The following is a 22,412-nucleotide window of genomic DNA, read 5'->3' as shown; positions in this document are numbered from 1 at the left end:
TTTCGAACTACAGTGGTGCCCCGCAAGACAAATGCCTCGCAAGACGGAAAACCCGCTAGACGAAAGGGTTTTCCGTTTTGGAGGTGCTTCGCAAAACGAATTTCCTATGGGCTTGCTTCGCAAGACGAAAATGTCTTGCGAGTTCCTGCGGGTTTTTTTTCCTTTCCCCCCCTTTTTCTAAGCCGCTAAGCCGCTTATCTGCTTATCCGCTAAGCCGATAAGCCGCTAAAAGCTGCTAAAAGCCGCTAATAGCGCTAATAGCGCTAATCCGCTAAGCCGTCAATGGTCTTGCTTCGCAAGACGAAAAAACCGCTAGACGAAGAGACTCGCGGAACGGATTAATTTCGTCTTGCGAGGCACCACTGTACTATAATAATAATAATAATAATAATAATAATAATAATAATAATAATTATTATTTGTACCCCGCCCATCTGGCTGGGTCTCCCCAGCCACTCTGGGCGGCTTCCATAAAAACCAAAAATACACTAAAATATCACAGATTAAAAACTTCCCTGAACAGGGCTGCCTTAAGATGTCTTCTGAATGTCAGGTAGTTATTTATTGCTTTGACATCTGATGGGAGGGCGTTCCACAGGGCAGGCGCCACGACCGAGAAGGCCCTCTGCCTGGTTCCCTGTAGCTTTGCTTCTCGCAATGAGGGAACCGCCAGAAGGCCCTCGGCACTGGACCTCAGCGTCCGGGCGGAACGATGGGGGTGGAGACGCTCCTTCAGGTATACTGGGCCGAGGCCGTTTAGGGCTTTAAAGGTCAACACCAGCACTTTGAATTGTGCTCGGAAACGTACTGGGAGCCAATGTAGGTCTTTCAAGACCAGTGTTATGTGGTCTCGGCGGCCGCCCCCAGTCACCAGTCTAGCTGCCGCATTCTGGATTAGTTGTAGTTTCCGAGTCACCTTCAAAGGTAGCCCCACGTAGAGCGCATTGCAGTAGTCCAAGCGGGAGATAACTAGAGCATGCACCACTCTGGCGAGACAGTCCGCAGGCAGATAGGGTCTCAGCCTGCGTACCAGGTGGAGTTGGTAGACAGCTGCCCTGGATACAGAATTGACCTGCGCCTCCATGGACAGCTGTGAGTCCAAAATGACTCCCAGGCTGCGCACCTGGTCCTTCAGGGGCACAGTTACCCTATTCAGGACCAGGGAGTCCTCCACACCAGCCCGCCCCCTGTCCCCCAAAAACAGTACTTCTGTCTTGTCAGGATTCAACCTCAATCCAGGTTGGCAGGAGCTGGGACAGAGCAATGGGAGTTCACCCCGTCGTGGGGATTTGAACCACCGACCTGCCGATTGGCAAGCCCAAGAGGCTCCGTGGTTTAGACCACAGCGCCACCCGCGTCCCTCTCATGGTAAGAGCCGTTCGGTCGTGGAACGGACTCCTTCGGTTGAAGGATTTTGAGCAGAGGTTGTGTGTCATGGATTCTTCGGCTGAGATTCCAGCATTGCGGGGGGCTGGACTAGATGATATCTTGGGGTCCCTTAGAACTCGACAGTTCTATGATTCATCCTCCCCCTGCAGCAAACTCACCGCGTTGACGCCAGAGAGCTGCTGCGATAGCTGCAAGACCACGGCGATCAGCAGGGGCTGGCGGTAGATGCGGCAGCGGAAGAGTTGCGCGATGGAAACTTTGCGCTCCAAATCCATCCTCCGTTTCTCCTCCTTCATCTCTGTCAGAGCCGCGGTCACGTCCACCTGGCCGGTCAGCCGCTTGAGACCTGGAGGGGGAAAGAAGAGGGGGCGTCACTGTGTGTTTTGGGGGGAGGTTGAACGGGAAGTGAGGGAGATAGGAGGCTCAGGGGGCGGCAGACGTGAAGAAAGGAAGATTCCGTGCGAGGGATCGAACGTAAAACTGCCAATATCGAACAATGGCGTGATTCGAATCTGTGGCCCCCCGACTGTATTTGGAGCACTGTGTGTGCAGTTCTGGGTCTCCTTGCCTCGTAAAGGATATTGTAGAGTTGGTCGGCTGAAAACACAACTCTTCCTGCTGGAACTGATGGCTACACAATTAGAAAAAAAGACTATGGAACTTTATTTTGATACAGTGGTACCTCGGGTTAAGTACTTAATTTGTTCCGGAGGTCCGTACTTAATCTGAAACTGTTCTTAACCTGAAGCACCACTTTTGCTAATGGGGCCTCCTGCTTCTGCCAGAGCACAATTTCTGTTCTGATCCTGAAGCAAAGTTCTTAACCTGAAGCACTATTTCTGGCTTAGTGGAGTGTGTAACCTGAGGCGTATGTAACCTGAAGCGTATGTAACCCAAGGTACCACTGTATATGATTACAAGCCGTGAGACACTTATATAAACAAAGATGGGAAAATTCATCATTACCTACCATGGAGGAATGGCTGGTTTAAAATTATTGGACCTAGCCAAAGTTGACGTGTTTAATCAGAGAAAAACCATTGCCAACATTTACTAAAGATTGGAAACTTCTTATAGTATAGGCTTTTTACGTGAAAAAGAAAAGGGACTTATGATATCTGGGTTTGAAGATTGAAGATAAGGTTTATAGAAAGTGGATTGTTGGGAGTGGATGTGTTGAATAACGTTCTGCTTATAGCTGACAGACGGAAAAATCAGAAGTTCTCATTTTTTATTTTCTCTTTCTTACTGTTTTTCTTTTCCCTTCACCTTCCCCACCCCTTTTCTCTTCCTGATCTGCGTTTTGACTTAGGTTAACTTTTCAGTTTGGATGAAAAGGTACCTGACATTAACCGTGGTATTTCCCCCAATTTTTAAAAAAATAAAATCTATCTAAAAAGAAAAGAAAATGATGTTGTGGTCACGTGAATTAGATGTAACGCCTGCATTGCCGTGGGATCCCTCTCTAACTCGGGAAGAAATGGAGGCAGTGAGAGATTTTACTTTCTTGGGCTCCACGATCACTGCAGATGGTGACAGCAGCCACGAAATTAAAAGACGCCTGCTTCTTGGGAGGAAAGCAATGACAAACCTAGACAGCATCTTAAAAAGCAGAGACATCACTTTGCCAACAAAGGTCCGTATAGTAAAAGCTCTGGTTTTCCCAGTAGTGATGTATGGAAGTGAAAGCTGGACCATAAAGAAGGCTGATCGCCAAAGAATGGATGCTTTTGAATTCTGGTCCTGGAGGAGACTCTAGAGAGTCCCATGGACTGCAAGAAGATCAAACTGATCCATTCTGAAGGAAATCAGCCCTGAGTGCTCACTGGAAGGACAGATCCTGAAGCTGAGGCTCCAAGACTTTGGCCACCTCATGAGAAGAGAAGACTCCCTGGAAAAGACCCTGATGTTGGGAAAGATGGAGGGCACAAGGAGAAGGGGACGACGGAGGACGAGATGGTGGGACAGTGTTCTCAAAGCTACCAGCATGAGTTTGACCAAACTGCAGGAGGCAGTGGAAGACAGGAGTGCCTGGCGTGCTCTGGTCCAGGGGGTCACGAAGCGTCGGACACGACTAAACGACTAAACAACAACAACTCTCTAACTCGACAATTCTACGATTCTATGAATGGGGGAAAGGAGAGGGAGATCTCACTTTCTTTGGCCTTGGACTCCTTGTTGCGGATGATGTAGAGATATCGGGGGCTCTCTGGACAGAAGGGGAACATCAGGAGCTGGAGGATGGAAGGCACGACTGAAATACCCAACAAGAGCGGCCACAGCTCACTTGTGCCCAGAAGACTGTCCAGACCAAACACCTGTTGCACAAAAAAGCCAGTTAGACACCTGACATATTTCTCGTTTCATTCATTTTTCAAAACAGATTTTGCAGGTTCCAGGGAACATGCCCCCCCAGTGCACCCCGTTCTGGACAGAACAGAAAACACAGAAAGGATGTTTTTAGCCATACAGTGGTACCTCAGGTTAAGTACTTAATTCGTTCCGGAGGTCCGTTCTTAACCTGAAACTGTTCTTAACCTGAAGCACCACTTTAGCTAATGAGGCCTCCCGCTGCGGCCGTGCCGTTGGAGCATGATTTCTGTTCTCATCCTGAAGCAAAGTTCTTAACCTGAAGCACTATTTCTGGGTTAGCGGAGTCTGTAACCTGAAGCGTATGTAGCCCGAGGTACCACTGTAGTTGTAAACATGATTCCAGACGATGCCAAACATTTGAATTTTCAACAGAGAACATCAGGGCACCAGATTTCCACAAAGCCATCAGCTAGACCATTCAGTGGTTCTCAACCTGTGGGTTCCCAGATGTTGTCAGACTACAACTCCCATTATCCCTGACCACTAGTCATGCTGGCTAGGAATGATAGAAGTTGTAGTCCAACAACATCTGAGGACCCACAGGTTGAGAACCACTGAATGGGTAGGGAAGCTGAGGCCCGGGGGCTGGATCCAGACCAATCGCCTTCTAAATCTGGCCTATGGACAGTCCGGGAATCAGCGTGTTTCTACATGAGTAGAATGTGTCCTTTTATTTAAAATGCATCTTGGGGTTATTTGTGGGGCATAGGAATTCGCTCATTTTTCCTCTTCAAAATATAGTCCAGCCCCCCACAAGGTCCGAGGGACGGTGGACTGGCCCCCTGCTGAAAAGGTTTGCTGACCCCAGAGCTAGAGCCTTCATATCCTTAGCCAATTTCCTCCAATAATGCGATACCCCATACATTTTGCAGCCACACAGAGATACAGTCGTACCTCGGAAGCCGAATGGAATCCATTCCGGAAATCCGTTTGACTTCCAAAACCTTCGGAAACCGAAGCGCAGCTTCCGATTGACTGCAGGAAGCTACTGCAAGCCAATCGGAAGCCGTGCCGGACATTCGGCTTCTGAAAATTGTTCGGAAACGGGAACACTCACTTCTGGGTTTTGAACATTCGGGAGCCACTTTGTTTGGGAGCCACGGCGTTTGAGATCCAAGGTACGACTGCATAGTTAAACTGTGGAACTCCTTCCCACAGGAAAAAGTGATGCCCACCAATTTGGATGGTTTTAAGAGGACTGGACAACTTCACAGAGGAGGAGATGGCTACTGGTGGCTACCAGAAAAGATGGTCATGCTTCTGCCTCTGAAATTATTATTATTACAGTGGTGCCTCGCAAGACGAAAAGAATCCGTTCCGCGAGTCTCTTCGTCTTGCGGTTTTTTCGTCTTGCGAAGCAAGCCTATTTAGTGGCTTAGCGGCTTAGCGCTATTAGCAGCTATTAGCGGCTTAGCGACAAAGCGGCTATTAGCGGCTTAGCGGCTTAGAAAAAGGGGGGGGGAAGCGAGAAAAATCGCAAGACTCGCAAGACGTTTTCGTCTTGTGAAGCAAGCCCATAGGGAAATTCGTCTTGCGAAGCGCCTCGAAAAACGGAAAACCCTTTCGTCTAGCGGGTTTCTCGTCTTGCGAGGCATTCGTCTTGCGGGGCACCACTGTATTATTAATCAGGCCATTGGACTGATCCAGCAGGGATCTTCTCATATTCTTAAATGCCCCATGCTTTTTCAGTTCTGAGCTATGAGCAGATACTGAATATATTTTCTAATCCACCCTATTCCAATGACTTGGGGCGGACTGCAAAAACTGAGACGCCTCTTTCTGTTTTGAATGCCAGGCCCTGGCCTCTTCCTTTTGCTCGAACGAGACAGGCAGCGCCTTCTGCCAAGTTCCCCAAACACAGGGCAGAAATAGGTTCTGTCTGGCAGCCAAATCCCTCTCTGGAGCTCTCTGCCCATCTCACCACAACTTCCTTAAAGGTTTTCACAGGCCCCCCGTCCAGCACGACTTGTGTTCCGATTGCCTGGGCAAGTGCCAGTCACCCAACGCGGGTTAGAAGAAACGGACAGTGGTCATGCAGTCCCTTGACCTTCAGATTATGGTCTGCCCATCACTGGCCTAGGACCCACGTACCTACGGGACTGCCTCTCCTGGTACGCCCCGCGGAGAGGTCCACAAATGACAACATTTTGGAGGTCCCAGGTGGCAAGGTGGTTAGATTGGTCTCAACTAGGGCCAGGGCCTTTTCAGTACTGGCCCCAACTTGGTGAAATGCTCTGTCACAAGAGACCAGGGCCCTGCGGGACTTGACATCTTTCCGCAGGGCCTGCAAGACAGAGCTGTTCCACCTGGCCTTTGGTTTGGACTCGGTCTGACCCTTATGTTTCCCTCCCCTTATGGTCTTGATTTATCAGCTACTTTAAAATGAGGCTGCATTTTAAATTGCATTTTAACCTGTATTTTAAATTGGTTTTGTTTGTTTGTTTGTTTCCCCCCTATGTAAGAAGCCATTTCCACCAAGCCATTTCCCCCTACAGTGGTGCCTCGCAAGACGAAAAGAATCCGTTCCGCGATTCTCTTCGTCTAGCGGTCTTTTCGTCTTGCGAAGCAAGCCCATTGACGGCTTAGCGGATTAGCGCTATTAGCGGCTTAGCGGCTTTTAGCGGCTTAGCGGCTTATCGGATAAGCGGCTTAGCGGCTTAGAAAAGGGGGGGGGGAGGAAAAAAAAACGCAGGAATTCGCAAGACATTTTCGTCTTGCGAAGCAAGCCCATAGGAAATTCGTTTTGCGAAGCACCTCCAAAACGGAAAACTCTTTCGTCTAGCAAGTTTTCCGTCTTGTGAGGCATTCGTCTTGCGGGGCACCACTGTATTATGCTTTTACTGTGATTTTATTGATGTTAGCCACCTTGAGCCTGACTCTGGCCAGGGAGGGCAGGGTATAAATAAAAATTATTATTATTATTATTATTATTATTATTATTATTATTATTATTATTATTAAAACCCTGTATGGTCTGTCGCTGCATTAGAAAACTCAACAAAGAGATTACAGGGGTCCCTTGATTTTCAAACGCCATGGTACTCAAACAACTTGGAACCCAAACACTGCAAACCTGGAAGTAAGTGTTCCGGTTTGCGAACTTTTTTCGGAAGCTGAACGTGCTCCGTTTTGAGTGCCACACTTCCGTTTTGAGTGTTGCGCTGAGGTCTGTCTGTTATTTTGCATATTTGTTTTTGTGGCTTTTTTTTTTGTTGTTGTTGTTGTTGTTCTTGTGACTGTGTGGAACCCAGTTCAGCTACCGACTGACTGATTGTGTGACTGCAGTACATTGCTTTTTTGCTTTCATTTTATGGATCAATGGTCTCGTTAGATAGCAAAATTCATGTTAAACTTCTGTTTTAGGGGTTGTTTTCCAAAGTCTGGAATGGATAAATCCCATTAACAGAGCCCTCTGATTTTCCTAGAATCTAGCCAATGGTGGTTCCTGCATTGTTGGGGTTGGGCTGGATGACCTCCAGGGGTCCCTTCCCGCTTGACAGTCCTAGGATTCTACGCTACGTGTCTGTGTGTGAGGGAGAGAGGGGGGAATCGTTCTTTACCTGGGCAATGAGGATGCCGATGACGATGGCCAGCTGATTCAGTGTGCCCAGCGCCCCGCGCAGGTTAGTGGGGGAGATTTCGCCCACGTACATGGGCACCAGACCCGAAGCAAATCCTGGCATGGGAGGAAACATAGGATCAATCTGGGAAACAGCCAGAAGAATGTAACAAAACAGGAGCTGCTGTCGGAAGAATCACAGAACTGGAACAATACTAATAATTTATTTATTCCCCGCCCATCTGGCTGGGTTTCCCAGCCACTCTGGGTGGCTTCCAGCAAAATATTAAAATACAATAATGCATCAAACATTAAAAGCTTCCCTAAACAGGGCTGCCTTCAGATGTCTTCTATAAGTCAGGTAGTTGTTTATTTCCTTGACATCTGAAGGGAGGGCGTTCCTCAGGGCGGGTGCCACCACCGAGAAGGCCCTCTGCCTGGTTCCCTGTAACCTCACTTCTCGCAATGAAGGAACTGCCAGAAGGCCCTCGGAGCTGGACCTCAGTGTCCGGGCAGAATGATGGGGGTGGAGATGCTCCTTCGGATCTCCTGGGCCTTTGAGGCCATTTAGGGCTTTCAAGGTCAGCACCAACACTTTGAATTGTGCTCAGAAACATCCTGGGAGCCAATGTAGGTCTTTCAGGACTGGTGTTATGTGGTCTTGGCGGCCGCTCCCAGTCTAGCTGCCGCATTCTGGATTACAGTCAGACCTCAGATTACAGATTCTTCAGGTTGCGTTTTTTCGGGTTACGGACACGGCGTAACCCAGAAGTACTGGAATGGGTTACTTCCAGGTTTTGGCAGTCATGCATGCGCAGAAGTGCTAAATTGCACTTTGCGCATGTGCAGAAGCGCCGAATCGCAACCTGCGGGTTGCGAATGTTGTGGGTTGTGAACGTGGATCCCGCATGGATCACGTTCGCAACGCGAGCGTCCACTGTATACAGGACCAAGGCCATTTAGGGCTTTCAAGGTCAGCACCAACACTTTGAATTGTGCTCGGAAATGTCCTGGGAGCCAATGCAGATCTCTCAGGACCGGTGTAATGTGGTCTCGGCGGCCGCCCCCAGTCCCCAGTCTAGCTGCCGCATTCTGGATTAGTTGCAGTTTCCGAGTCACCTTCAAAGGTAGCCCCACGTAGAGCGCATGGCAGTAGTCCAAGCGGGAGATAACCAGAGCATGCGCCACTCTGGCAAGACTGTCCAGGCAAACAGAGAATGCCTTTTCTCCCCCTTGCTAAATGAGCCCGACTTCCTTCCATAGATGACTCCAGGAAGCCCCAAAACAGGGTGGGAAAGGAAGGGCCGCCCTTTATTCTTCACAAGACGCAGTTCTGCCTTGGCACCGTGTCCCTGGGCACGCATCCAGCCTTACTGACGGGTATCGATGACTCTTCAGTCCAAAGGTTCATCCAAGATTCTCGTCTGCTGCGGCCGTTACTCAAATGTTCCCTCTCTGCGTCTGGCAGTTTGTCACGTTACGACCAGCCGCAGAGGATGATTCCCGGCTGAGTCACACAGGGAACAAACCAGCAGTCGCTTTGGTGAAGCTTTTTCTAGTCTCAGGGAACCACATGGCCATGGTGGGCGGAGCCAGAGTCAAAAGGGGGCGGAGCAACTAAATTAATTGTAGACTTTTGTAGGCTAATTTCTCCCAGGGGTGGGTCTACCATGAAATTAATGATGCTCCAGTCCAGGGTGGATAAAAATCAATGATATATATTTTTTTAAAACTAAAGAAATCAGATTTTTTAAAATTTACAGTAAATCAGATTTTTTTCTTTAAATCAGATTTTTTAAAATTTAAATCGGATTTTTAAAATAAAATGCTTTCGGAGGAAAAATCTTTCCAAAGATAGTTTTCTGTTTAAGTTACATTATCGTCCAAAGGCTATTCATCAGGAAGTAAGGATTTGTTTTAAGTTTTTCATGTGTGCTAAAACTCAATCTAAGTTTTTTATTTAAGAAATTGTTTAACCACAGCAGTTAACAAATGTGGATACATATGCTATAATGCTATTGTTTTAGTTAAACAAATTGTTTAAATTGTTATTAAGGAAATTGTTATTTTTCTCCTTCCAATAAAGTAAGGCAGAAAAGTTGTCGAAATATAAGCAGTTCACTTATTAAACCTCACAATAATTTCATCATTATCTGCCTATGTATTTCTAATAGTAGAACCAAATCAGTGATTTTTGATATAACTGTAAAAACTGCTCTGAAAATTTATTATTCCAAAACCTTCATCTGGTTGTAAATATTGAGACTGGACCAGCAAGAATGAATCTTCCTGTATAACCCAGCACAGCAATTTTAATTGAGACCTGAGATGTAGAAGATCTGAAAGTCGCAGGGCGGTTCACCGCATAAAAACACAAGGTGGGAACGCAAAATATGTAATGAAACGAAAGCAAACCAATAAACCCCTTCCACAAACACATTTAAACGAATAACCGGCCAAAGGACAGGTTACAGAGAAACATTTTTGCCTGGCCCCACTGACAAAAATATATCCAGGTTTTCTTCTATGTTCCCACTAGCATCACTTGTTCAAAACCTGTGTGTCCTTTCATAGAATTGTTAGACGGGACCCTCCAAAGGTCATCTATCCCAACCCGCTTCCTTACCTGAGAAAGCCCCAATCAGGAACCGTCCGATAATCATCATCTCGTAGGACTTGCCGAGTTTGGCCAGGCCCATGAAACCTCCGCCGAGGAAGGCCAAGCCATTGTTCACAATCATCGCCCTCTTCCTAAAAAACACAGAGGAAACGAAAGCGTTGTTTGGCTAGTTTCGTTTCGAAGAATTTAATACGGCGTTTCATTTATTTATTACAATCATATCCCCCAAACCTCATTTTGCGACAACCTGGCGAGGTAGATTATTAGGCTGAGAGGCAGGGACTGAATCCCAAGGTCACCCAGTGAAATTTCGTGGCTGAGTCAGGATTCGAACCCTGGTCCCGCAGAGCCTAGCCTGACACACCAACCACTACACTGACTTACGACTCAAATCCCCTTAGAGATTGGTCAAGGGACTCTGCTGTGAAGAAAGGTTGCAGCACTGAAGAATTATTATTTTTTTAGTTTAGAGGAAAGGCGAGGAAGAGGCGGAAACATTAGACATTTATAAAACTATGTGTGGCGTAGAGAGAGCAGGTAAAGTTGTCCTCCTCCTCTCAAAGCACCAGAACTTGAGGACATTCAACAAAGCTGTGGAAGATTCAGCTAAAAGAAAGTCTTTCTTCACAGAGCGCGGCGTTAACCTGCGGAACTCCTTGCCACAGGAGGCAGAAATGGCTACCAACCTGGGTGGCTTTAAAAGAGAATTGGGCAAATTCACAGAGGCCACAATGGCCATGTTCTGTCGCCACTGTCAGAGGCATCTTGTGGAGGCAAAGCTTCTTTGGCAATCCCTCGTAGCCGAGTAAGATTGTCTTCCATAAACACGGTTTTAACAATGAGTCCGTAAGTGATTGTGGAGGCCAATTCTGGACCCACACGTCCTTCCACAGTGGGGACATTGGTTTCCAGGCGGGAGTTGATCACGTTGTGGATTTGCCAAGCGTGCCTTCCTCTTTGCACGTTTCTCCCTTGCGTCCTGAGTTCGAGTGTATTCGAAGCCCATGACACCTTTGGTAAAGGCTGTTCTCCAACTAGAGCACTTGCAGGCCAGCGCTTCCCAGTTGTCGGTGTTTATACTCCATTTTTAAATATTTGCCTTGAGACAGTCTTTCAACCTCTTTTGTTGACCACCAGCATGACGCTTTTCATTTTTAAGTTCGGAATAGAGTAGTTGCTTTGGAAGACGATAATCAGGCATCTGCACAACATGACCAGTCCAACAAAGTTGATGTTGAAGAATCATCACTTCAACACTGGTGATCTTTGCTTCTTCCAGTACACTGGTATTAGTTCGCCTGTCTTCCCAAGTGATGTGTAAAAATTTTCGGAGACGCCGTTGATGGAATCTTTCGAGGAGTTGGAGATGGCGTTTATAAACGGACCCTATTTCAGAAGCACACTGTAAAATTGGCAGTGCAATAGCTTTGTAAACAAGCATTTTGGTTTCCCTGCAAATGTCCTCAAACACTCTGCACTTCAATCGGGAGAAAACTGCACTCACAGAGCTCAGGTGATGCTGGGTTTCGGCATCAGTTTCGGCTCTTGTGGAAAGATAACTGCCCAGGTAGGAGAAGCGATTGACATTTTCCAACGCCATTGAGTTGGAGCATAGCCATATTAATCCTCTTTTAAATCCATCCAAGTTGTTGGCCATCGCTGTCTCCTGTGGCGGGTAGTTCCACAGGTTAATTCTGCGCTGTGTGAAGAAGGGTTTTCTTTCATCTGCCCTCCCACCCTGATCCTCAGGCCGCTGTCTAGAGAGGATCTCTAAAGAGCCGTCCAAACAATATTTTATCTCCGGATTATCAGTGCTGGGAGATAATCTTGCCCTTTAGACATCTCTCCCTAACGTTCAGATCGGGAGATAAAGAGCGAAGGCTGGCAAGTCTTTTTGCCACAGCGTGTAGGGCTGGATCCGGCCCACGCACAGCAGGCTAGGTTCCTCTGCTGTAGAAAAAGTAACGATTATTTGTTCGCTGCAAGAAACGAGGGATTAAAATCCCAGTTCCAAGTTGCAGCTTGCATATAGCCTCTGAGGGCACAAGCTGCAGGAGCATAAAATCAAAGTTAAGTTTATACAGGTCTTAACCGCTCGCTGAAAGCACTTTTTGTTCCGGCAAACCAATCTGGACACGTCAACGATGATCTGTTTTAATCTCTCTTCAGCCCGCTGTGGGTTTTAATTTATCGCTTAAACGGTTTCCACCACTTTTATTTCTAATTCATATTTATAGAGGCCAATCGGAGTACAAATGCCGTTTTCTGATAATAATTCCTATTTATGTCTTGACTAACGAGATTTACGGGCTGCTTGGTTGTCGTGAAACCTCGAAGCAGGTTACGGGAAGTATTAAGACTATTGATAAAATAAAGAAATAGAGTTTTCGTATTTGTTGTCAATCGCTTAGAGGTTTTCGGACCATCCAGCGGTATATAAATCACATTTTCTGAGAAGACTTCTGAGCTATTTGCTGGTTACTTTCTGGCAAAATTTAAATACTGCTGGATTGTCCTGAAACATTGAAGCAGGTTTACAAGAAATATTAAAATGATTAATTAAGATGATGGTGAGGCCTGGGCAAATTCATGGCAGCGGAGAGGGCTATCAGTGGCTAATAATAATAATAATAATAATAATAATTTATTTATACCCTGCCCATCTGGCTGAGTTTCCCCAGCCACTCTGGGCGGCTTCCAACAAAGTATTAAAATACCGTAGTCTGTTAAACATTAAAAGCTTCCCTAAACAGGGCTGCCTTCAGATGTCTTCTAAAAGTCAGATGGTTGTTTATGGCGTTCCACAGGGATTTAAAAACAGTTTAAAACACTTACAAGATTAAAAGGATCAACAGCCGACAAAAGAGAGATCAAAACACATCAGTGCACCGTATTTTTCTCTCTATAAGACGCACCAGACCACAAGACGCGCCTAGTTTTTGGAGGAGGAAAACAAGAAAAAAAATATTCTGAATCTCAGAAGCCAGAACAGCAAGAGGGATCGCTGCGCAGTGAAAGCAGCGATCCCTCTTGCTGTTCTGGCTTCTGGGATAGCTGCGTAGTTTGCATTCGCTCCATAAAATGCACACACATTTCCCCTTACATTTTAGGAGGGAAAAAGTGAGTCTTATAGAGCAAATAATACGGTAGATATTTTTGGAAAGGTTTACCTAAGTGAAAAGGTTTTAAGCAGGTGCCAAGAAGGGTATAGCAAAGGTGTTTGCCTGAAATCAAGAGGCAGGCAGTTCCAAAGTCTAGGCGCTGCTCCACTAAAATACCTGATTTCTTCCAAGAACAGACAAATATTGTGTGGCACCTGTAAGAGCGCCATTTCTGCAGATCAAAGTGGACAAGCAAGCATTTATGGGTAAGGTCATAGAATCATAGAATCATAGGGTTGGAAGAGACCACAAGGGCCATCGAGTCCAACCCCCTGCCAAGCAGGAAACACCATCAGAGCACTCCTGACATATGGTTGTCAAGCCTCTGCTTAAAGACCTCCAAAGAAGGAGACTCCACCACACTCCTTGGCAGCAAATTCCACTGTCAAACAGCTCTTACTGTCAGGAAGTTCTTCCTAATGTTTAGGTGGAATCTTCTTTCTTGTAGTTTGGATCCATTGCTCCGTGTCCGCTTCTCTGGAGCAGCAGAAAACAACCTTTCTCCCTCCTCTATGTGACATCCTTTTATATATTTGAACATGGCTATCATATCACCCCTTAACCTCCTCTTCTCCAGGCTAAACATGCCCAGCTCCCTTAGCCGTTCCTCATAAGGCATCGTTTCCAGGCCTTTGACCATTTTGGTTGCCCTCCTCTTTGGTTGACCTTGCAAATAACTATTAAGTCTACTTCGTTCTTATTTCTGGGCTGGCTCCTGTGTTGCTCTATAGCAGATGGCAACTCAACAGGTGCCGCCTGTTCCAACATAGGCAAACAGTGACAACCGGAGCTTCACCTGTTGAATTACCGCGGTAGTACAGTTATTACATGCTCACAAAGACTACGGGGGTGAAATATTGCCAACCTGCCCAATCCTCAATAAACTTGGAATGATTGGTTGTAGTCAGGGTGGACAAAAACCAATGTTTTTTTAAAAAAAAATTTTAATCAGGTTTCTTAACATTTAAATTGGATTTTTTAAAATAAAAAGCTTCTGGAGGAAAAAACTTTCTAAAGATAGTTTTCTATTTAAGTTACATTATAGTCCAAAGGCTATTTATCAGGAAATAAGGATTTGTTTTAAGTTTTTCATGTGTGCTAAAACTCGGTCTAAGTTGTTTTTTTTATAAAAAAAAAATTGTTTAACCACATCAGTTAGCAAACATGGATACATATGCTATAATGTTATTTTAGTTAAACAAATTGTTTAAATTGTTATAAGGGAATGATTATTTTTCTCCTTCCAATAATGTACAGCAGAAAAATATAAACAGTTCACTTATTAAACCTCACAATAATTTCATAATTATCTGTCAATGCATTTCTAATAGTATATAACCACATCAGCAATTTTTGATACAACTGTAAAAACTACTCTGAAAATTTATTGTTCCAAAAACGAAACCTTCATCTGGTTGGTAAATATTAAGATTATAGCAGCAAGAATTTAAACCAAGTCTTACCGATTAGTGATTTAAATCAAGTCTTACTGACTAGTGATTTAAATTGTGATTTAAAGACAGCTATTCCGCCTGGCTTTCAATTTGAACTTAGCCTGATCTTTTATTCCCCTTCCCCTTTTTATGAAGATTACCCACTCTGGGATCCCACAGCTAATTCTCCCCTGGTCTCCTCGCTGGCCCAAATAGGACCAATTCAGCCAGCCAGCCCTGGTGATCATCTAATGTTTATTGGATGGATTTTCCCCCTAAACTGATTTTTGAATTCTGAATTTACTGTTATTCACGTTTTATACTGTATTTTAAGCTGGTTTTTTGTTGCATCAATTAAATTTGTTGTTAGCTGCCCTGAGCCTGGTTTTCTGAACCGGGAAGGGCGGGGTATAAATTAAAGTTGTTTTTTTTTAATTATTATTATTATTATTATTATTATTATTATTATTATCATTATCATTATTATTATACAATCGACCATAACATCCTTCTGGACCGTCTAGAGGGGCTGGGAGCTGGGGGCACTGTTATACAGTGGTTCCGCTCCTTCCTCCTGGGCTGTGTCCAGAAAGTGGTGGTGGGGGATGAGTGTTCAGACCCCTGGGCCCTCACTTGTGGGGTGCCTCAGGGTTCCGTCCTCTCCCCCATGCTTTTTAACATCTATATGAAGCCGCTGGGAGAGATCATCAGGGGGTTTGGACTGGGTGTCCATCAATATGCAGATGATACCCAGCTCTACCTCTCTTTCAAATCAGAACCAGTGAAGGCGGTGAAGGTCCTGTGTGAGTGCCTGGAGGCGGTTGGAGGATGGATGGCGGCTAATGGATTGAGGTTGAATCCTGACAAGACAGAAGTACTGTTTTTGGGGGACAGGGGGCGGGCTGGTGTGGGGGACTCCCTGGTCCTGAATAGGGTAACTGTGCCCCCGAAGGACCAGGTGCGCAGCCTGGGAGTCATTTTGGACTCACAGCTGTCCATGGAGGCACAGGTCAATTCTGTACCCAGGGCAGCTGTCTACCAACTCCACCTGGTACGCAGGCTGAGACCCTACCTGCCCGCAAACTGTCTTGCCAGAGTGGTGCATGCTCTAGTTATCTCCCGCTTGGACTACTGCAATGCGCTCTACGTGGGGCTACCTTTGAAGGTGACTCGGAAACTACAACTAATCCAGAATGTGGGGGCGGCCGCCGAGACCACATAACACCGGTCTTGAAAGACCTACATTGGCTCCCAGTACGTTTCCGAGCACAATTCAAAGTGCTGATGTTGACCTTTAAAGCCCTAAACGGCCTCGGCCCAGTATACCTGAAGGAGCGTCTCCACCCCCATCGTTCTGCCCGGACGCTGAGGTCCAGCCCCGAGGGCCTTCTGGCAGTTCCTTCATTGCGAGAAGCAAAGCTACAGGGAACCAGGCAGAGGGCCTTCTCGGTGGTGGCGCCTGCCCTGTGGAACGCCCTCCCATCAGATGTCAAAGCGATAAATAACTACCTGACATTCAGAAGACATCTTAAGGCAGCCCTGTTCAGGGAAGTTTTTAATCTGTGATATTTTAGGGCATTGTTGGTTTTTATGGAAGCCGCCCAGAGTGGCTGGGGAAACCCAGCCAGATGGGCGGGGTACAAATAATAAATAATAATAATAATAATAATAATAATAATAATTAATTTGATTTAAATCAAATCCACCCTGGTTGTAGTTTGCCCAGGGATGGGCGCTCTGCACATGTTCAGAGGAACCTTCTACAGGTACCGTATTTTTCACTCCATAGGACGCACCTAGTTTTTAGAGGAGGAAAACAAGGGAAAAAAATATTCTGAATGAAACAATGGATGTATCATTTTTGTGGTTCATGCTGTGGCCACAGACATGTGATCTGATGGTGAATTTGGGGTGACCCAATGCAAAAATCCTGAGGATCCATATGGATCCGTGCTTTGTAACCACATTTTTGCACCATTGCGGCTTCAGGCAACAGTGGGTGTGTTATTCTTTTGGTGCAGGCTGTAGCCATGGACATGCTATGTGATCTGATGCTGAATTTGGGGTGACCCAATGTAAAAATCCTGAGGATCCATGGGCTTTTACCTCCCCCCTCCCAGGCAGCCTCCTTTATTGCTAGCGTCCCTTATCTCCCTTCTCGATCGCTTACCGATCAGCTGCTTCCTTTCAACACTCCCTTCCCTCTTGTTTGCCTTAGTGTCTTTTCCTTAACTGGAGCAGTTTTTTGCTCCTCCTTTCCTTCTAATTTCTCTCCTTATTGCTTTGGTCTTCCTGTTTCCCCCCCTTTGCAAGTTTGCTGTCTTTACCTCCCCCCTCCCAGGCAGCCTCCTTTATCTCCAGCGTCCCTTATCTCTCTCCCCGACCCGATCCGCGGCTTTGTTTCAACACCCACTTCCCTCTTTCAAAAAAAAAAAAAAAAAAAAAGCATGATCTGCTTTTCGCCCCTGGGCAATTCGGCTCCAGGGACCCACACATTCGCTCCATAAGACGCACAGACATTTCCCCTTACTTTTTAGGAAGAAAAAAGTGCATCTTATGGAGCGAAAAATACGGTACTTTGTTGCAGCTTCACACGGAGCGGGCTTACCTGCCGAGCCATTCCGAGACAACGCCCACCATGAAGGCAGAGATCATTCCGCCGATGGAAAAAATGGCGACTGACAGGGACCAGAGCGTTTTGAGGGTGTTGGGGTCGATATGCTCCCCATTTCGGTGTAGCCAGGTAGCATTGTAGTTCTGTTCGATTATCTGAGCGAAGCAGGAAGGAAAGAGGGTCAGTTGGGGAAAGCCCCTCTTATATCACAAATCGATCTGCAGTCTTAGGATGGAGGGCAGAATAGAAGCTTACTTCTCTATTATTATTATTATTATTATTACTACTCTATAATGGGTCATCATTTTTGTATATCTATGAATGATAAATACAGTGGTGCCCCGCAAGACGAACGCCTCGCAAGACGGAAAACCCGCTAGACGAAAGGATTTTCTGTTTTGGAGGCGCTTCGCAAAACAAATTTCCCTATGGGCTTGCTTTGCAAGACGAAATGTCTTGCGAGTTTTTCCGACTTTTCCCCCCTCCCCCCCCCTTTTTCTAAGCCGCTAAGCCGCTTATCTGCTTATCCGCTAACCTAATAAGCCGCTAATAGCGCTAATCCGCTAAGCCGTCAATGGGCTTGCTTCGCAAGACGAAAAAACCGCTAAACAAAGAGAATCGCGGAACAGATTCTTTTCGTCTTGCGAGGCACCACTGTAAATAACTTACTATTATTAATAATAAATAAGTTAAATAAATAATATTTAACTTATTAACTTATATCGTTTTTGTATATCTATGAATGATAAATAAATACCATATTTTTTGCTCCATAAGACTCACTTTTTCCCTCCTAAAAGGTAAGGGGAAATGTGTGTGCGTCTTATGGAGCGAATGCAGGCTGCACAGCTATCCCAAAAGCCAGAACAGCAAGAGGGATTGCTGCTTTCATTGCGCAGCGATCCCTCTTGCTGTTCTGGCTTCTAAGATTCAGAATATTTTTTTTCTTGTTTTCCTCCTCCAAAAACTAGGTGCGTCTTGTGGTCTGGTGCGTCTTATAGAGCGAAAAATACTGTAAGTTATTATTAATAATAATAAATAAGTTAAATAAATAATAAGTTATTTATTTATCATTCATATACAAAAACGCCGACCCATCACAGAGCATCATTCTATAATATACTAAGGTAAGATAGCTACTTAAGTCCAAAGAAAGAACAAAGTCAGGAAGATGGGGGAAAACAAGAAAAGGAGGTTCCTAAAGAGAAAGGGAGAGAAAAGGGAAAGCAAGGAAAAAAGATAGAAGAGGAAAATGACTTCCAGCTCTTTGTCCTGAATCTTTATTCCTTCAACCATTCTATCCTCTATAAACCAGTATTTTTTTTCGATCTCTTCACACCCCAATATTACAAGTTCGTTTTCTCTTTCATGCAAATAGAGAGAAATTTCCAGTCCTTCACAAATGTCGGTGACGGTTTTTCTCTAATTAAACGTGTTCGCTTTGCCAGTACTGTATGTTAATTATTATTATAATAATAGTTTCACAATTTATTTATTAAAGTGTGTTTAAAATACCCTGATTTGTGTGTGCGGGAGCCACAAGCGCACAACCACACACAGACGGCCAACATTGTTGGTACTCCTCTCTCAACCTGTAACTCTTTTCTATTGTGTATCTCAAATTGCGAGTACCGAGACAGGGCCTGGCTTTCTATTTATTAAGTTTATCAGAGCAAACCAACCCGTATCAATAATCCGCAGTAAATTCTTTAGATTACTATAATAGTTTGTGGACAGAGCGGCTGTTTGCCATGAAGAACATCTCGGGTTTAGATCCTTGGAATTTAGGGTTGGGAACGCCGCCTTTCCCTAGGTGTTGCTAGACTACAACTCCCATCATCCCTAGCTAGCAGGCCCAGTGGATGATGGGAGTTGTAGTCCAACCATACCTGGGGACCCAAAGGTTGAGGGGGGCTGGTGTGGACAATACTGGGTTTGGTAGACTACTGGTCTAACTCTGTAGGAGGCATTGCCTTCTGTTCCGAATTGTTTTGTCATTTCATTTAAGAAAAACCATATACCGCTCGATTGTACAAAAAAAACCCCAACAACCTAAGTTGCTTACAAAAATTACAAATTAAAATTGTTGATAAAAAGCAGGTAGCTAAAAAACATTTAGCAGAATGTTTAATGCAAATTCTTATACAGTGGGGTCTCGGTTTTCAAACGTAATCCATTCCGGAAGATCGTTCAACTTCTGAAATGTCCGAAAATTGAAAATGGAAGCCTGAATACAAAACGGAAGCCGTGTCACACGTTCGGCTTCTGAATATCATTCAAAAACCGGAGCAATTAGTTCCGGATTTTCAGCGTTCGGCTTCCAAATCGTTTGGCTGCCGAGACGTTCGAAAACTGAGATTCCGCTGTAACGCAAAATGGGGCTGCTTTGATTTTACAAAATATATTTGTACAGTGCCTAGAAATTAATAATAATACGCAGAATTAGATAAATTAACAGGAAGGATTCGAAACCAGCGGATCAGAGATTCTTAGAAGACTGGAGTAAATATATGAACTATTTGAAAAGTAACTGTGATTACAGATTACGCTAGCAGGACTGAAAGAAGTTTTGTAAGGTAGATTACTTGAAATATAGACCATGAAGAGAATTATTAGTTAAGGGTAATTATATGTAATGCAGAAAGTAAGAAATGCGGAATAAGTGATAAAGAACGGAAAATCATCAGAGGTGTTGACAGAAGTCCAAAATATTGTATAAGATGAGAAGTCACGTTTGTATGACTGTTGGAACTGATATGTTTAAAAAATTAATAAAAATGTATGTATGTGTGTGTGCGTGTGTGTGTGTGTGTGTGAGAGAGAGAGAGAGAGAGAGAGAGAAATTAATAATAACAACCCAGTCTTGATTCACTCTGTTATTTCCTGTCCTTTCATACCCAATAATATACTTAAAAAACAGAATTATCTTCCATTCTTTCAGCCTTTCCCAACTTGCTGCCCTCCAGATGACTGGGACCACCCCTCTCTTTTCTCCCCAGACAGCCTTGGGGGTCTGACCCTCTCTCCTTCCAGGGGAACATCCCCCCCCCAACAAACCTCTTGCGGTGCATTGATGACTCCGATGTTGTATCCAAACTGCAGGGACCCCAACACAGCCGTGAAGACGGACAAGATTAAGGTGAGGGTTATCCTGCTCCCCGAATCTTCCTCTCCTTCCTGGGAGAAAACAAGGAGAAAAAAAAGAGCATGAGCGGTGGATCCCTTTTCTCAGCTTGCAGCTGGATTCCTAGGACCCACGTACCTACGGGGCCGCCTCTCCTGGTACGCCCCGCGGAGAGGTCCACAAATGACAACATTTTGGAGGTCCCGGGTCGCAAGGTGGTTAGATTGGTCTCAACTAGGGCCAGGGCCTTTTCAGTACTGGCCCCGACTTGGTGGAATGCTCTGTCCCAAGAGACCGGGGCCCTGCGGGACTTGACATCTTTCTGCAGGGGCTGCAAGACAGAGCTGTTCCACCTGGCTTTCAGCTTAGATTCACTCTGACGACCCCTTATATGGTATTTGGTATATAAATTCTCCCTTGGCTTTTTTGCTGAGACATGTAGGACCAGCATGGATAGCTGGCTCGGGTGAATATCTGATGTTTGCTCCCTTTATGGTCTTGATTTATGGGCTACTACTGGCACTGTGGGTTAAACCACAGAGCCTAGGACTTGCCGATCAGAAGGTCGGCGGTTCGAATCCCCACGATGGGGTGAGCTCCCGTTGCTCGGTCCCTGCTCCTGCCCACCTAGCAGTTCGAAAGCACACCAGTGCTAGTAGATAAATAGGTACCGCTCCGGTGGGAAGGTAAACGGCATTTCCGTTCGGCATTGCTCTTGTTCGCCAGAAGCGGCTTAGTCATGCCGGCCACATGACCCGGAAGCTGTACGCCGGCTCCCTCGCCCAGTAAAGCGAGATGAGCGCCACAACCCCAGAGTTGTCCGCGACTGGACCTAATGGTCAGGGGTCCCTTTACCTTTACTAAAATGAGGCTGCATTTTAAGCTGCATTTTAAGCCATATTTTAATTAACTGTTTGGTGGTGGTGGTGGTTGTTTTTCTATTACATTTTATTGTAATTCGTATTTGGTGTTAGCCGCTGTGAGTCCTCCCCTGCTGGCGAGGGAGGGGTATAAATAAACATTTATTTACTTATTCTTTATGCGTGTGATATTTTGACGTCCTGATGTCGCGCACGTGAGCATAAGCAAAACCCCACATTTGAGGGAAAACACACTTTGCGCATGCCCAGAAGCATGCCCTGGCCTTTGGTTTGGACTCGGTCTGACCCCCTCCTTTGGTAATCCTCAGAGAACTCTAGCCCAATGGTTGCCATTAAATAAATTTATTATTATTATTATTATTATTATTATTATTATTCCCAAAAGGACCCACCACCCGTGTTGCAAACTTTGTGTTCAGAAGACGGTTCACAGAGATGGAATTAAGAAACCTCCAGAGTACCAGGTTATCCCTATACAGTGGTACCTTGCTTCCCAAACGCCGAAAACCCGGAAATAAGTGTTCCGGTTTTTGAACGTTTTTCGGAAGCCAAACATCCGATGTAGCTGTCGGCTATTGTTTCCGGGGCGCCTGCACCAATCAGAAGCCGAGCCTTGTTTTCTGAACATTTTGGAAGTCAGACGTACTTCTGGAACGGATTCAGTTTGGCGCTTTTGTTTTTGCTGTTTATTTTGCGTTTTTGTTTTTGAGGCTTTTTCAGTTAATTAGTTTTTTGTGACTGTTCAGCTACTGATGGATTGATTGGTTGTGTGACGTCGGAAATGGATAAAAGCCCCCCATCCAAACAAGGACTATGATCAGTGCAGGTAAGAAAAAAAAGTAATTTTAATTTGTATCATCTACGATACTGTCTTATTTATTTTATAGTACAGCACATTGATTATTGCTTTCGTTTTATGGATCCATGGTCTCGTTAGAGAGTAAAATTCATGTTAGATGGCTGTTTTAGGGGTTGTTTTTAAAAGTCTGGAACGGATTAATCCCTTTTGCATTACTTTCTATGGGAAAGCGCGCCTTGGTTTTGGAACGCTTTGGTTTTGGAACGGACTTCTGGAATGGATCAAGTTTGAGAATCAAGGTACTGTATCTTTATGATGATTTCTCCCTCCATGTCTCTGTTATTTAGAGACAGATACCTCTCAGGTTGCAGTGTTTTTTTATAACTTCCACCTCACCTTTCTCTCTCTCTCTCAGGTGAGAGGTCACCTTCAAACTGAGAGAAAAATGGAGCCAGAATA

General features: G+C 45.3%; 1 protein-coding gene across 1 annotated transcript in view; it reads right to left on the bottom strand.

Moving 5' to 3' along the window:
* The window catches only part of SLC2A4 (solute carrier family 2 member 4), a 55,630-nt gene that overhangs the window by 11,155 nt on the left and 22,063 nt on the right, over positions 1-22,412 (bottom strand). The window contains exons 2-7 of the mRNA XM_079951956.1: positions 20,207-20,326; positions 17,144-17,304; positions 9,948-10,072; positions 7,323-7,438; positions 3,545-3,707; positions 1,548-1,735 (exon numbers count right to left, since the gene is read on the bottom strand). Of these exons, the coding sequence (XP_079808082.1) occupies positions 1,548-1,735; positions 3,545-3,707; positions 7,323-7,438; positions 9,948-10,072; positions 17,144-17,304; positions 20,207-20,326 (873 nt within the window). The remainder of the gene's footprint in view (positions 1-1,547; positions 1,736-3,544; positions 3,708-7,322; positions 7,439-9,947; positions 10,073-17,143; positions 17,305-20,206; positions 20,327-22,412) is intronic.

The sequence above is a fragment of the Podarcis cretensis genome (assembly GCF_951804945.1).
Source record: "Podarcis cretensis genome assembly, chromosome: 13".
Lineage (NCBI taxonomy): Eukaryota > Metazoa > Chordata > Lepidosauria > Squamata > Lacertidae > Podarcis > Podarcis cretensis.
The sequence above is the reverse complement of the archived record's forward strand: the minus strand, read 5'-3'. Positions and strand labels throughout refer to the sequence as shown.